A 16781-nucleotide genomic window follows, 5' to 3' on the forward strand; every position below is an offset into this window, starting at 1 on the left:
CATGCAGACAGAGGGTGGCCTTGCACAGCGGCCATGTTGGTTCCAGAGTCTATAGATCCGTATGGGAGAGTTTCCGCTGGCGGCCATGTTGGCTCCGCAGTTCTGCTCAATGGCTGCAGTGTTGCTAGAGCAACATGCTGGTCACGTTACCATGGTGACGCCATAAAACTGTCTGTATGAGGTAGCCTAGGTAAACCCAGCCCCCACGTGACCTGCTCTCTCAGTTCCCAGTCACTAGTGACTGAGAACAGGTCTGAGAGCAGGTCACTGGGGGCTGGGTTTACCCAGGCTAGTATGAGGACCTGCAGAGAGAGACGCCCATAACTCTTTGTGTCTCTCTCTCTCTCTCTCCCTCCCTCACACACACACACACACACACACACACACTCTCTCTCTCGCTCTCTCTGTCTCTCACTCCCTCTTTCGCTCCGTCTGTCTCTCTGTCTCTGTATCTCTCTCTCTGTCTGTCTCTCTCTGTATCTCTTTCTCTGTCTGTCTCTCTCTGTCTCTGTATCTCTCTCTCTGTCTGTCTCTCTGTCTCTCTCTCTCAGGACTCGTGGAAGATGGCGTTGAGCTGGGCGTTCATCAGCCTCTCGTGGTGCGAGTGTCCGTCGAAGCCCATGAGTGTGTCCATCGTCAGGTCCCCGAGCCGTGGGTTTGGCCCCGCCCCTGCATGCCCCGCGGGGGTGTAGACCGGGGGGTGCCCTGCCCCACCGTGCCCCGCCCCCCCGTAGTGCAAGCTGAAGGAGAAGCTCTCTGATTGGCTGGCTGGCTCGTGTCTGAAGGAGAAGCTCTCTGATTGGCTGGCCGGCTCGTGTTTGAGGCTGAGGGGCGGGCTGAGGGGAGGGTCGAAGGCGGGGCCATCTGGGACGAAGAAACCGGGCTCCAGCGGGCCATACGGCCCCGCTTTGGCCTGCTGGAAGACGAGACCATTTTATTTACAAAATATAGCAGACATTTTCAATTGTATTTATAATATCCATATATCCATAGCCAGAACTAATATGCCAGAACCAAAGTATCCTCCGCGTTTGCCTGAGGCATATGCATTGTGTGCAGTCATCAGACTTGCTGCTATGCATTTACTTCGAAAATGACCATTTCCCATAACGTTGGATTATTATTTAATCGCGTGGTGAAGACGAGTCACAACATGTACAACATGTGTTTCTGGCACTGTTGGAATATGTATTTTTGATGACTGAACGGGGGTTGGCAGCTGTACACAGTACACTGCCATTGTACCGCTAAACTCACTAGCAGGAGGGGTGAAACGCACTTTCTAACGCACGCGCAGGGAAGAGAAAGGCATTTACATCCTTGTTTTACTATCGGGAATATGGCAAATCTCCCAATCTCCCAAAATGTTGACGTATCCCTTTAACTAGCCTGTACTCCACTATACTGTATTGTACCAAGTCAACCTAGTGACATCATCAAGCAGCAACCCAGTTTGGCGAAAAGGTGAAATGTTGTTCATCTTTCGAGCAAATCGAGGTAAATTTCAGACTTGAAATTACTGTCCTGTCTCATCTGAGGGGAAATGCAAATGAGCTAGACTGCTAGAGTAATATGATCAAATGTTTCATGTCTTCTTTAAAGGCATGAAACATGGGAGTGAATGGGGAACGACTCTCTTTTGGAGCCAGCCTCATGACCTTTGAAGCATAAACGTGATTTTTTTTCTTTTTTTCAGTCTGTTAGATGATGACATCAGCAGCCCTGCTTTAGTAAGCCCCAGGGCACAGGACATGAAGGGGCCCCTAGGCTCATCTGTATATCATCTGTATATCATAGCCCCCTAGGGCCTAGATGAGCCTAGGGCCTAGGCTCATCTGCTTATCCATGATATTGGCCCTGTCCAGTGATTGGCCTACAGTGAGCCATCTGACCACAACTGAATGTCCAATCATTGTGGAGAGCATCAAAACAAACTAATGTATTTTCCCAGATCTGATGGTTGTAGTTGGTTGCCATTCCAAGTGGTCTTCTTTGTTTTGTTTTGTTTTGTTTTGTTTTGTTTTGTTTTGTTTTGTTTTGTTTTGTTTCTTTAAGCTTTTTGGTTGTTGTTTATTTGTCTGCTTTAGATTGTCAAACTTTTTGTACACATATATGATAATAATAATTATGATCCAAAATTACGTGACATGACATTTTCATGGGGGAGAATCTAAATACGTGCACCTGTCTTCCACAAACCTATAGGGAAAACGCACTATAGCATGTATGCAAATTAAGCTTGGCTGATGTTTGGCGGGGCAATTAGTTGAGTTGTGATGGTATCGGGGGTGGGGGGATTGAAAAAGTCGTAGCCCCGGGGCCTATGGCTAATTTAATCCGGCCTTGGTCATCAATGATGATGATGTCACCAAGGATGTCAACGGTGATGATGCCACAGTGATGTTGTCAACAATGATGATGTCATAATTGATGACAATGTCATCATTGATGATGTTACTGATGATGTCACTCTTGACATGATGTCACTGGTGAAGGTTAGTGATTTCACTTATGATGTCATACTGTAATGTGATGTCACGTTCGAGGGCTATAAGAGTCAGCTCTGACAGCTTCATGCTGTCAGATCCTAAGTTTAGCTTAAAGATCTACTTCAGCAACAGCTTGCGTCTAGTCTTTGTTCTTGCCCACAAGTTTGCCCATTGCCAGTTCCAGTTGACCAAGTATCAAGTGTCCATACTATCTAACTATTTATATACTAAAAAAGTATCAAGTGTCCATACTATCTAACTATTTATATACTATAAAGTATCAAGTGTCCATACTATCTAACTATTTATATACTATAAAGTATCAAGTGTCCATACTATCTAACTATTTATATACTATAAAGTATCAAGTGTCCATACTATCTAACTATTTATATACTATAAAGTATCAAGTGTCCATACTATCTAACTATTTATATACTATAAAGTATCAAGTGTTTTCATCAACTTTTGTTAACCACAGCCCTTATTTCAGGCATTTAACAAAAATCCCCATACAAAAATCCAAGAGAAGGGTGGGGAGAGAGAGATGACATGACATGCGGCAAGTTGGGATTTGAACTTGGGTTGGCTGTGCGAGGGACTTGAGCCTTTGTAGTACGTGCTCTAGCCACCGGGGCGCACACACACATCATCAGTGTGTGTGTATGTGTGTGTGTGTGTGTGTGTGATGTGTGTGTGTGTGTGTGTGTGTGTGTGTGTGTGTGTGTGCCCCCCCTATGACATCACTGATCAGTCTTGTCACAATGCCTCCTTGTCTGTCTGTGTGTGTGCGTGTGTGTGCCCTTATGACATCACTTTTGACATCATCACTGATGACATCATCTCTGATGACATCACATCATTAGCTAATTAGCCCTTTACACACCCTGAAGGTTTCAGCCCAATCGCAAGTAAAACGGCATAGCTGTGTCCGAACACAGAACTTGAAACAAAGTCCACATACTCAATTTTATATAATTTAGATAGATGATAACAAGTAGGCTCGATACATATCGTGTTACAACCGGTCTGTTGAGTTTGACATCCCTGCTCTATAGTAAACATATGACTACTATACTACTACTACTACTACTACTACTACTAGTACTAGTACTAATAATAATAATAGTAACCTGGTGGAAGACGTGGGCGGGCTCCATAGTGCCGTACGGCGGGCTGGGCAAACCGGCACTCAGGGGAGCGCCGTACGGGAAGTGCCCAGGGAAGGAGCCCCCGCCCGGGGCCAGGTGGGCCAGCTCAGGGGGGGTCTGCTCTGGGAGGAAGGTCCGTGGGTTCAGCTGCAGGCAGCCCGCTACAAGGTTAGTGGTGGGCTGGGACAGACCTGAGCAAACCATCAAGACTTATCAATACATAATACAATCAATACCTATCAATAGATGAATACATGGCAATACAGTGCCTATCAATGCATGCCAATACAGTACCACCTATCAATAGATGAATACATGGTAATACAGTGCCTATCAATATATCAACATGGTAATACAGTACCTATCAATAGATGAATACATGGTAATACAGTGCCTATCAATATATCAACATGGCAATACAGTACCTATCAATAGATGAATACATGGTAATACAGTGCCTATCAATATATCAACATGGTAATACAGTACCTATCAATAGATCAATACATGGTAATACAGTGCCTATCAATATATCAACATGGTAATACAGTACCTATCAATAGATCAATACATGGTAATACAGTGCCTATCAATATATCAACATGGCAATACAGTACCTATCAATAGATCAATACATGGTAATACAGTGCCTATCAATAGATCAATACATGACAATACAGTGCCTATCAATATATCAATATGGCAATACTATCAACCGATCAAATGGTAATACAGTACCTATCAACCGATCAATACATGGTAATACAGTACCTATCAATCGATCAATACATGGTAATATAGTACGTATCAATAGATCAATACATGGTAATACAGTACCTATCAATCGATCAATACATGGCAATACAGTACCTATCAATAGAGAACCAAAATCACACCCTCTTCCGGTTTGGGCAAACGCACCAAGGGGTTTTCTGCCATTCATTTTTCCATAGACATTTCATAAAATGCTTACACAAAGAGTTTTACTTGATCCTGTTGTTGTTTTTTGACCGAGTGAAATGCTCTATGGTCTCTCCTGAGTCTAAGTAGGGTTAGGGTTAGATATATAAGTATATCTGAATCACTTGGTTCGACCAAGTAAAACTGTTTCTATAAGCATTTTACAAAATGTGTATGGAAAAATAAATGGCAGAAAATCCCTTGGTGCGTGTGCCCAACCCGGAAGAGGGCATGGAAATAACTATCTGTCAGCTCTTTCCAGCTCTCCTTCCCTCTGAAAATATATTTAACATACATTTTAAATGTGTTTATCAGATGTTGCATCATGTATCATGTATGTTGCATCATGTATCATGTTCTGATCTAGAGTCAGTTAAAATATATTCAACGTTGATTTTAAACGTGTTTATCAGATGTTAAAATATGTTCTGATCCAGTCAGATCATTGATTTTGAACATGTTTATCAGACTAGGCATAGGTTCGGCCGCTGCACGGCCTCGCCCATAGCTCGGCTGCTGCGTGGCCTCACCTGCCCTATAGTGTTGCTCACTAAATGTTATTGCATCAGTGATGTCACAATGCCATCAATCAACAATGCAATCACTGATGACATCATCAGTGTGTGTGTGTGTGTGTGTGTGTGTGCCCCCTATGACATCACTGATCACTCTTGTCACAATGCCTCCTTGTGTGTGTGACATGATTGACTAGTCTTGTCACAATGCATCCTTGTGTGTGTGTGTGTGTGTGTGTGTGTGTGTGTGTGTGTGCGTGTGTGTGTGTGTGTGTGTGTGTGTGTGTGTGTGTGTGTGTGTGTGTGTGTGTGAAAATGATTTCATTGTTTTCACAGGGGAAAAAATTCAATTTCCTACATTATGGTGAGGCTTTGCAGTTAACTTGAAACACACCTAGAAACAATTAAGACAGATTTGCTAGCCAGCGTTAGCTTGGACATGCTGCTACATGTAAAACACCAGCCGGGTAGAAATAATAAAAAAATCCTCATAGACGTTTTTTTTTGTCAAGTTAAAACCATAGACTGTAAAACAGTCTATTACGGAAGAGGCACCCATCAGGCATCATGGCAGCTAGAAATAAGGTCGATAGTGATCAATGGGGCTTCATTTTTTTTGTTTTTTAAAGCTAGAGACACTAAATAAGTTTTAGAATGATAGTCTCTATATGATATATGATAGTCTCTCTCTCTCTCTCTCTCTCTCTCTCTCTCTCTATATATATATATATATATATATATATATAAACATATTGTTACCTGGATTCGTCTGAGATGTTTCTAACAAAGAAAGCAATAGTATCCAAGAAAGAGATGTTTGGTAGGCTAATGTTACCTTGCCATTTTAACAGACTGTTGCTATCTAACTTTTTTGCCACCGGCTGTTGCAAAGGAGCTTGGTAAATTGACTGGACTTCTTTTCTGCGCTTTGATATGACTGACGTAGCATGCATGCTGCCACCTGTCTGATATTCCTAGCAGCAGGGTGTGATACAGAAATAACGGATTGACCAATCAGAATTGAGTATTCCACAAGGCCGTGTAATAAGTGATATTAGATAGTGTACCTTTGCAGAGTGCCTGTACGAAGCTCATGAGATCCGGGGCCTTGCCTGAGCGCAGCACTTCACCCAGGGCCCAGATGTAGTTCTTGGCCAGGCGCAGCGTCTCAATCTTGGACAGCTTCTGGGTCTTAGAGTAACACGGAACCACCTTCCTCAGAGACTCCAGTGCGTCGTTCAGCCCGTGCATGCGGTTCCGCTCGCGCGCATTGGCCTTCATACGACGCATCTTAAACCTGCAACCACAAACGCATCAATATTAGTCCCGTTATCGATCACCAATACAGACAACAGCAGTAATCCTGCCATCAATTTATTAGAAACGTCAATAAACTCGACGTGCTCCGCCAGTAAACCAGAGAAGAAGATGATCCAACAGGCTACAAGACTAGCGTTGGAGTCCGCTAACAAACAACCCACCACAACACAAACAAAAACAAAAAGTCCACCAAAGCACAAAAAGAAACTACAACGAATGCACCGCAGATATATGCCGAAATTCAGTCAAGGCGTTCCTGAGGTATCGCGTTAACGAGGTAGAAAATGGCGTGGTGAGTTCACAGTGACTTTGAACTTTGACCTTTGATGACCAAAATCTAATCAGTTCATCCTTGCGTCGAAGGGGATGTTTGAGCCAAATGTGACGAAATTTAGTCAAGGCATGTCTGAGATATCACATTAACAAGCTAGAAAATGGCGTTCATTAGGTCATACTATAGTGACCTTGAACTTTGACCACCAAAATCTAATCAGTTCATCTTTGAATCCAAGTGGACGTTTGTGTCAGATTTGCAGCAATTCCGTCAAGGCATTCCTGAGATATAGCGTTAACGAACATCGGACGTACAGACAGGCGTCAACAGTGCAATTAGCAATTGCTTGATTGCTAATGCAGAGGAATAGCTATATACTAACATAGCTATAGCCAATTTACCAGCCAGAAGCCTGAGTAGTCCAACCAAACACGGCGTGATCCAGACATTCATCCAGACACACTCTATCAGAACATTAGGGCATCAGGGCACTCTTGAAAATGAGAGCTTGCTCTCAAGAGATTTCCCTGTATAAATAAATGCAAAATAAAATAAATAAATTAGGAAGCAGCTAGTGCGATTTTTATATAGGCCTATAAATATGTTTTATTTTCTTCTTAGATCTAATCATGGTGGCAGAGGACTCTGTATTCTAAATGAACCAAATCAAAATCCATGGTTCATTGTTTTGGCCGCTGGCTGCTTGCTGGCGCTGATAAAGTGCCAGCAAGCAGCCAACGCGAGCAACAGGCTGCTGACTGCAGTTACACCCTAACGGCCATAAGAATCAGAGAAGAATCAGAAACTGTAAGAATTAGCCCCACCTATCAAAACTATGTATAACACCTATAGTGATTTCATTTGGTTCGGATAGTGATATGATGTGATCAGTGGAGGTGACATGACCTTTGCCGACGGGCCCTGGTCATCTTCTTTTTCTTTGGTCCTCGTCTCTTGGGTTTGTTCTCTCCATCTTCCTCCTCCTCTTCCTCCTCCTCTTCCTCCTCCTCTTCCTCCTCCAGCCTCCTAATAATAATAATAATAATAATAATAATAATAATAATGATTCATGAGTTTTATATAGCACCTTTCAAAACCCCAAAGACGCTGACAGTCAGAGTCCACAAAGAAACAGACATGAGACAAGCGACAGTAGAAACATGTAACACAAAGAGGGAGGCGAGGGTACATGGAAGGAGGGGAGGGTGGGTATGGTTAGAGCAGGCATGGGCAGTAGGCAGAGGTGGAAAGTATTCAAGTACAAGTACTCAAGTACAAGTAGCTACTTGAGGTTTGTTGGGGGGATTTGTACTTAGTATTTTTATTATGCTATACTTTTACTCTTACTTGAGTTACTTTAATAATAGCTATTCTAATTGAGTATTTTTAAATGTACACTGAGTAAATTAGTAAATTACGATTTTTGTTTTGTACACCGCACTATGAAAACAGCACAGTAGACTCCGTTATCAGTCACTATCCGCTTCGCTCAACTAGGTGTAGGTGGCGCTGTTGGCGCCGCTGACCAAACATCTGGGAGCCGAGACTAACAACACAGTAGCATTGGGACTGCTCACTACCAAGTTCAGAATCACTTCTGCATTTAGGGCGCCCAAATTGGTGTCTCACGCCCAAGACTGGCCAACTGAATCAAGTTGTAATGATCCCCATCATCAGATGAGTTCAGAAATCTCAGTTTCATTTGACACTGCTATAGCCATAGCTAAATGATGGATGTATGATTGTGATATTGATGCTGCTAGCAGCTCAAGCGTCTAACATGTGCTGTGTGAAATGTTAGATTAATTACTTAAGACATAAAACATTTTTAAAGTAACACAAATGTACTTTTACTTAAGTACTTTTAAATAGGCTACTTTTTTACTGGACTAGTACTTTTACTTGTAGTTGAGTTACTTTTAACTAAAGTAACAGTACTTGTATGTATGATTTGTCAATACTCGTTCCACCTGTGGCAGTAGGGGTTATGGGTAGGAGAAGTTGGGCGGGTTGGGGGTTAGGAGAGGTTGTATGCTTGGGAGAAGATACCTCAGGTCTTCCTCCTCCTCTTCCTCTTCCTCCTCTCCTCGCTCCTCCCTCTCTCCTCCCTCGCCCCTCTCTCTCTGCTCCTCCTGTTCCTCCAGAGACCGTGTCATGCTACTCACTCTCTGCTGGAAATACACAACACAGAGAAATACACACAGCCTTCTTCAAATGTGTAATTTCGGGTTCAACTGCTCCACAGCGCCAGATGTATCGGTTCGGTGCTCAGTGGTGCGAGGGTGTACTGCAGTTTACAATTTAGACGATTGGCTGCGCTTCCTTGAATATCATGGATATAATATATATAAGACTCGATCCAGTTGCTGTATCCCCATTTTTTAAATCCTGTACACATTCATCTGCCCATTTATCGATGTGATCAAACGAAATTGATGTGACAGAACTCAAACTTTAGGTCTTCGGCTCCCATGTTCAGACAGGGGTTTGAATGAGAGTCTCGTTGCATTCCCAACCAGCGGGTGATGTCATCACAAGATGGCCACGCTGTGAATAAGGTCCATTGGTGTGTGTGTGTGTGTGTGTGTGTGTGTGTGTGTGTGTGTGTGTGTGTGTGTGTGTGTGTGATGCTGTTATTACATCAGTGATGTCACAATGCCTCCTTGTGTGTGTGTGTGTGTGTGTGTGTGTGTGTGTGTGTGTGTGTGTGTGTGTGTGTGTGACTATCATATATCATATAGAGACTATCATTCTAAAACTTATTTAGTGTCTCTAGCTTTAAAAAACAAAAAAAATGAAGCCCCATTGATATCCACCTTATTTCTAGCTGCCATGATGCCTGATGGGTGCCTCTTCCGCTTCCGTTGTAATAGACTGTTTTACAGTCTATGGTTTTAACTTGACAAAAAAAATGTCTACGAGGATTTTACCCTTTTACAGCAGAGCCATTCTGCTCTACAGCCGTGTCGTTCGGGTGCTGGGATAACGTAATGCATTGTGGGTAGTCGGCTACTAACTGTGGCTAATGTTAGCGGCTAGCTAGCTATGTTACATGGCAGTAAAACGCCACCAAATTGATTTAACTTTTAACCATTTCGAGTAACACACATTTCGAGTTTCCATACGGACCTCCAGCGTTGGTTAGTTGTTTATAACTTGACTATATTTATAACTTTTATAACGGACTCCAGCTTCCGGTTTATAATTCGGGTCTGCAGCGGAGTATAACAAAGGAAATGGCAAGCTGCAACAATGAGTCACGTTAAACCGGACCTTGTACCCACGATTATTTTTTTTACAGTGGGGCATTCAAAAATAAGGTGGATAGGGACAACCACGTGGTAGTGTCAACTCCGGTTACAGTAAAATAAGTTGAAAGGGGTAGCCTACCCATTTCAACCCTTCCCTCTAATGGAGGAATGACTATATGGGGTTTTCAAAGTCTGAGACTGTGGGCCTTCCCCCAGACAAAGCTAAGAAAAGGGAGCCCCCTTCCTCAATTTCTGGATGGATCATTATGTTCTTTGATCCCAGACAGTCAACAATTGATCCAAGACAGGTTATTACTCTTGACATACATCAGACTACACCAAATACATAAACATCTTTGTCTGAATGCATTTATAGTTTCTGACTCTAGGAAAGTGGAAAAACAATAAAAAATCCCCAGAACTATCTCTGAACTATCTCATTAACCAAATCACACATTTAGACTATTCTATGAGAGCTAATTCAATAACAGATTTTTTCTGCTTCCATTCACTGAGCCTCCCCTGACACTTCTTGGAGTCCCCCTGTGGAGGCCCGCCTCTCACTTTGAAAACCTCTGGAATACATGAATGAATTGTTTTTGAGGATGAGCAATTCAGTAAAATATGTAACAACCAACCCCGGTCTCCCTACAATTAATTACAAAATTATTGATAATTTCATAGAAAACGAAAACATACATAAGAAAATGTGTTAATATTAAGTGAGAAAATACAGAAACTTCCATCAGAGATTGAGTCATGATGATAATAATTCTAATACAGAGGAAAACGAATACATATTGATAAGAGGTTGTTGTAGCTTGGAATTTAACAGCCAAAAGATGTTAACTACTCATTGTCCAAATAAAGGCTAATGTGATTTTAATTTTCCCTATCAGAGGTGTTCGTAGAATACTATAATAAAAGCCTTCAAATCGAGTGGGGGTTTCATTATAATCATAATAACCATTGAAATATATAGTCCTTGAAAAGTCCTTGAATTTGATGTGTAAATTTTTGTAAGAAGCCTGCTCAGAGAGCCACGCGTTGCTCACTGTCCGTTTATTAAAAAACAGAAGAAATCTATTAATGCATTATAATAACCTGGTATTATAGGTTATATTGAAGAGAATGACAGCAAAAAAAGACTCATGGTAAAATCGTGATGTGCCAAAAGGTGTTTGCCGTCAGAAGTCAGATATTTAAACTTGTGAAAAGGATAATCGGATAATTAATTAATTAATAAGGATAATTGGTTGGATAATCTTTATGGCAGAGAGCAGATAAAATAATGTACAGTCATAAGGATAATTGCAAAAGAGATTTATTTTATTTTACAGTAGCCTACATATAAATTATACCCATCCTAAACCATGTTTATTATAGTCTAGCTCCAAAACAGCATATGGCTAAGCACAGAAAAATCTGAAAATTGGCTTCTATAATCACATAAATGATAAATCCCATACCTGATGATGATGCTGAACTGCACTTTTTTTTTTACAGATGCTAAAGTTTCACAGAGACATGGGGCTAATGGGCTACCTTTGCTATTAACTAACTGTGAACATAAAGTGATTGTGTGTGTGCGTGTGTGCATGTGTGCGTGCGTGTGTGTGTGTGTGTGTGTGTGTGTGTGTGTGTGTGTGTGTGTGTGTGTGTGTGTGTGTGTGTGTGTGTGTGTGTGTGTGTGTGTGTGTGTGTGGTTATGAGTGTTTGGTCCAGGTCAAAGCCGCTGAGTCTGCTGTCTGCATATCAAACTGTTTCTATTAAAACGGCATTGATGATATCATATTTAAAATCCTTGAAAGTTTGTGAATTTGAGGGGGGGTTTGAAAATGTTTGAAAATATAGACCATAGCCATATAGACCTGGGTCAGATTCAATGAAGCAGAATCTATCTGAGCATGTTTTTGATGTTTTTGATAAATTTATTCACAACAAATGATATTAAAACATGTATAAATATAAAGCCAAAATAATAGTAGTAATAATAATAATAATAATAATAATAATAATAATAATAATAATAATAATAATAATAATAATAATAATAATATAATAGGCCTACCATAGAAAGCCCATAGCTGTTAATAGTAATAGTTGTATTAGTGTATGAACTGACCAACAAATGTTTTCTTTCATTCATCCTGTTCTGTGCAAGAGGGGAGAGACAGACAGACATACAGACACAGAGAGATAGAGGAGACAGAGACAGAGACAGACAGAGAGGTAGAGACCGCGAGAGAGAGAGATAGAGACAGACAGACAGCAAGGCAGACAGGTGGAGCAGGATTCCCACACCTTAACATCAAGTTCAAGGACTTTCCAGGCCCATTTCCCTCCAATTCAAGGACCCAACACTGCGTTACACGTGTTACTAACGTCAAATATATCTTATATCTGTCTTTTATTTCAATGGCACATGTCTATTTATCTCTATTTTCAAAACTTTCAAAGCCTTGATTTTTTTCTCAAATTCACAAAACTTCCAGGATTTCAAGGACCGGTGAGAACCCTATACGACTACTACTACTACTACTAATAATCATCATCATCATCATCATCATCATCAGAGCCTGCTTGCTTGTCCAGATCTTTATTAAATGTTAAATCGATTAGATATCAATTATAGATTTTAGAGAAGGTTAAAATAAATGATTTTGGCTTCCAGTCAGTCAGTTGACTGGTATATAAAAAACATACGAATAGAAGAGTAAAGATAATACTAAATAATAAATTAATGAATAAATAAACAACTAAATAAATAAATAAATAAATAAATACATAAATACATAAAAAAAAAAAAAAAAAAAAAAACATATTCTACTTATTATTATTATTATTATTATTGACACTAGTAATAATTATTAGCAGTGTGCTAACTGGCTGACATTCAGTGGACTGGCTGGCTGGTTTCTGCTGACAGTGCTGACAGCTGTCAATCAATCACAACTGATTGATGAATTGAACTAATTGAAGTGATTGGTTATTGATAAAGAGGCAACCTACCTGTTTTAAGGAGCTGCTGTGAGACGCATGCCGCGTGCCAAGCCTATGTGTTCTTCTCTGAAGTGTGTGTGAGTGTGTGTGTGTGTGTGAGTGTGTGTTCTCCTCTGAAGTGTGTAAGTGTGTGTGAGATTCTGCAGCTTATATAGCTGAGCAGAGGATGATGCTGAGGAGAGAGGTAGAGAGAAACAGGGAGAGAGAGGGCGGTAGAGAGAGGTAGAGAGAGACTGGTAGAGAGATAGGGAGAGAGGACAGAGATTGAGAGCTCGGGCGTGTGTGAGAGAGAGAGACTGGTTGAGAGACACAGGGAGAGAGAAAGGTAGAGTGAGAGAGAGAGAGAGAGAGAGAGAGAGAGAGAGTGAGGTATAGAGAGTCATAGGGGGTTAATTAGCATACCAAGGCCCCTCCCGGCACGCGCCATATGGTGTCTACGTCATTAAAACGGCCCCCAGCATCTCTCTCCCTCTCTCTCCTCCTATGTCTCTCTACCAGTATCTCTCTCTCTCTCTCTATGTCTCTCTACCTCGCTCTCCCTGCTTCTCTTTGTGAGGAAAGTTGACCATCTGTCGCCACACACACATACACACACACACACACACACACACACACACACACACACACACACACACACACACACATTGATATTATTATTGTTGTTATTATTATTATTATTATTATTATTATTATTATTGTTATTGTTATTGTTATTATTATTATTATTATTATTACAGTATTATTACCTGTTGTGGAGCCTGTTAATCAATGTTATTGATAAAGGCCTGACAGGAAACATAAACAGTAACAGGAGGCTAGTTATCAGAGGTTTACAGGTGTGTAACCACGGTTCAGTGAGTGAAGGGCGGCTACAACTACGGTTTTGTGAGTGAAGATTACAGTCATGTAGTCTCGCTGGCCAGCCTCCCCTCCCTACCAGGAGAGGAGTCTTGTGCCGCAGGTCTCCATAGTGGGATTGCGATGGGCGGCGCTTAGCGCCAATGCCCTTGGAAAATAGTTTCCAACAATCCAACTTGCCATTTTCAGCATGTACTGTAGCAACGAGCTAGCGTGTAGGTTTCTGCCGTTAGCTTGCTAGCTAGTTAGCGTTGTTGTTTTCACTGAGGTGACAGGGCACCATTTACAGTGACACACAGGGAGGAGGGAGCGGAAGCCGCTCTGATTGACGTGGTCAGAGCCAATGACAGAGCTTGTAATAAGCCGGGGGCGGACATCCGGCAGCGACTGAAACAGTCGCTCCAATGTCGCTCCAAAAGGACAGTTTTGAAGGACAGCTGCCTCCAGTGGCTCAAATGGGCTCCTTTCCAAAGCTCGTAGGACTACCTCCAATCCCCCGGTGGGAGAGAGGGAATGACAGCCATGTGTCTCCTAGCCCCCTTGAGGAATTGGCAGGCAAGGGTGCACACCTCGGACAACTGGCCATGGCACCTGCCCTGAGAGGAGAAGTGTCTCTCCATGGCACCTGCCCTGAGAGGAGAAGTGTCTCTCCATGGCACCTGCCCTGAGAGGAGAAGTGTCTCTCCATGGCACCTGCCCTGAGAGAAGTGTCTCTCCATGGCACCTGCCCTGAGAGGAGAAGTGTCTCTCCGTGGCACCTGCCCTGAGAGGAGAAGTGTCTCTCCCTCATGGCACCTGCCCTGAGAGGAGAAGTGTCTCTCCGTGGCACCTGCCCTGAGAGGAGAAGTGTCTCTCCCTCATGGCACCTGCCCTGAGAGGAGAAGTGTCTCTCCCTCATGGCACCTGCCCTGAGAGGAGAAGTGTCTCTCCCTCATGGCACCTGCCCTGAGAGGAGAAGTGTCTCTCCGTGGCACCTGCCCTGAGAGGAGAAGTGTCTCTCCGTGGCACCTGCCCTGAGAGGAGAAGTGTCTCTCCGTGGCACCTGCCCTGAGAGGAGAAGTGTCTCTCCGTGGCACCTGCCCTGAGAGGAGAAGTGTCTCTCCGTGGCACCTGCCCTGAGAGGAGAAGTGTCTCTCCCTCATGGCACCTGCCCTGAGAGGAGAAGTGTCTCTCCCTCCATGGCACCTGCCCTGAGAGGAGAAGTGTCTCTCCCTCCATGGCACCTGCCCTGAGAGAAGTGTCTCTCCCTCATGGCACCTGCCCTGAGAGGAGAAGTGTCTCTCCCTCCATGGCACCTGCCCTGAGAGAAGTGTCTCTCCCTCATGGCACCTGCCCTGAGAGGAGAAGTGTCTCTCCCTCCATGGCACCTGCCCTGAGAGGAGAAGTGTCTCTCCCTCCATGGCACCTGCCCTGAGAGAAGTGTCTCTCCCTCATGGCACCTGCCCTGAGAGGAGAAGTGTCTCTCCCTCGGGAGAAAAGGGGACAGTGGGATTCCTGTGATGTGAACAGGCCGACTCGTCTGTAGCGGTACCAAACCCCTGTGACCACTGGTGTAGTCTCCACCTCCTTGGTCTGGACCTCCCCTGGACAGCCGATCTGCTGCCAGATTTTCTAGCCCGGGCACATGTACCCCCCTCACAGCTGAACATCACTAAAGCGACAGGGCTTGATAATATCCTTGATAATATGTTAGGTTAGGCTGGTTTATGTGTGCCGTCTCTGAACAAATTTCCCTCCATCATGTAACCCATATCATTTCATTCCAACCAGTCATCAGACTAGTTGACAATGACTAGTTGCTGGTTGACTAGTTGAGTTGACTATTTTCTGGTTGACTGGTTGCTGGTTGACTAGTTGCTGGTGTACTAGTTTTATTGTTATTATTTGGTTTTCTGAGACCCTGAATAAGCCCTTCCAGGGCTTCCTACCGGCACGTTATTTTCCTGTTTGCATTTTTTTTAACAGTTTCTGTTTTATTGTGTGCAAATAAAACTAAAAACTAAAACTAGTTGCTGGTTGACTAGTCGCAGTTTGACTAGATGCTGGTTGACTGGTTGTTGGTTGACTAGTTACTGGGTTTGGCTGAGAGCAGCAGCTCTGAGCAGACTTTGGACTGGATTGTTCTCCAGTGGAGTGGTTGCTGTAGTTGACCGGTGGTTGCTAGGTTGTTACCGAGCAACTTCAGAGTGTCTGACCGTCTGTCTGTCTGATTAACAAGGTACTACCTCTCTCCATCTCTCTCTCTCTCTCTTTCTCTTTCTCTCTCTCTCTCTCCCTCTATCTGTATTTGTCAACCTCGCACACTCTTCACTGTGCCAGTCAATCTAAATGTAAACAGTCGTGCCATCTCCCCGTCTCAGGTTTTCTTATCTCATTCCCATTGTCCGTGTGTGTGTGTGTGTGTGTGTGTGTGTGTGTGTGTGTGTGTGAGAGAGAGAGAGAGAGAAGGTCAGATCATCATATTCATACAGAGCAAAGCTGGAACACAATGAATGAATGATCTTTCTTTTTTAACAGACGATGTAGAGAGAACAATGACCTTGAAAGAGTCCAGATGTAATGTAACAGCTTTTAGCTAATTGCTATTTTACATCCATAGTGCCTGAGCAGGTAAGCAGGTGAGCAGGTAAGCACAACGATGACAAATTACACCTTAAAAGAATACAAATACTCACACACACACACACACACACACACACACACACACACACACACACACACACACACACACACACACACACACACACACACACACACACACACACACACACCCTCACACACACACACACACACAGTTCTGGGTTTTACAGAGGAAGCTGCAGAAGTGATCCTGAAAGCTGTAGTTCCTCGAATGGCCACCTGAGGCTGGACCCGGAAGGGAGTCGTTCCCGATCACTCCCATGTTAAAATGCACTACTATGTAACAGGATTATTAAGTATGTTTACAGCCTTGTTCAAAA

At 43.0% G+C, this 16781-nt stretch overlaps 1 protein-coding gene across 1 annotated transcript in view; it reads right to left on the minus strand.

Moving 5' to 3' along the window:
- Nucleotides 1-547: 547 nt before the first annotated feature.
- Nucleotides 548-16781, minus strand: part of neurod1 (neuronal differentiation 1) — a gene marked incomplete at both ends in the record, with an annotated part of 28531 nt that continues 12297 nt past the window's right edge. The window contains 5 exons of the mRNA XM_083638336.1: nt 548-913; nt 3623-3831; nt 6183-6412; nt 7616-7735; nt 8759-8877. Coding sequence (XP_083494462.1) covers nt 548-913; nt 3623-3831; nt 6183-6412; nt 7616-7735; nt 8759-8877 — 1044 coding nt within the window. The remainder of the gene's footprint in view (nt 914-3622; nt 3832-6182; nt 6413-7615; nt 7736-8758; nt 8878-16781) is intronic.

Source organism: Poromitra crassiceps, assembly GCF_964638095.1.
Source record: "Poromitra crassiceps genome assembly, chromosome: 6".
Classification (NCBI taxonomy): Eukaryota; Metazoa; Chordata; class Actinopteri; order Beryciformes; family Melamphaidae; genus Poromitra; species Poromitra crassiceps.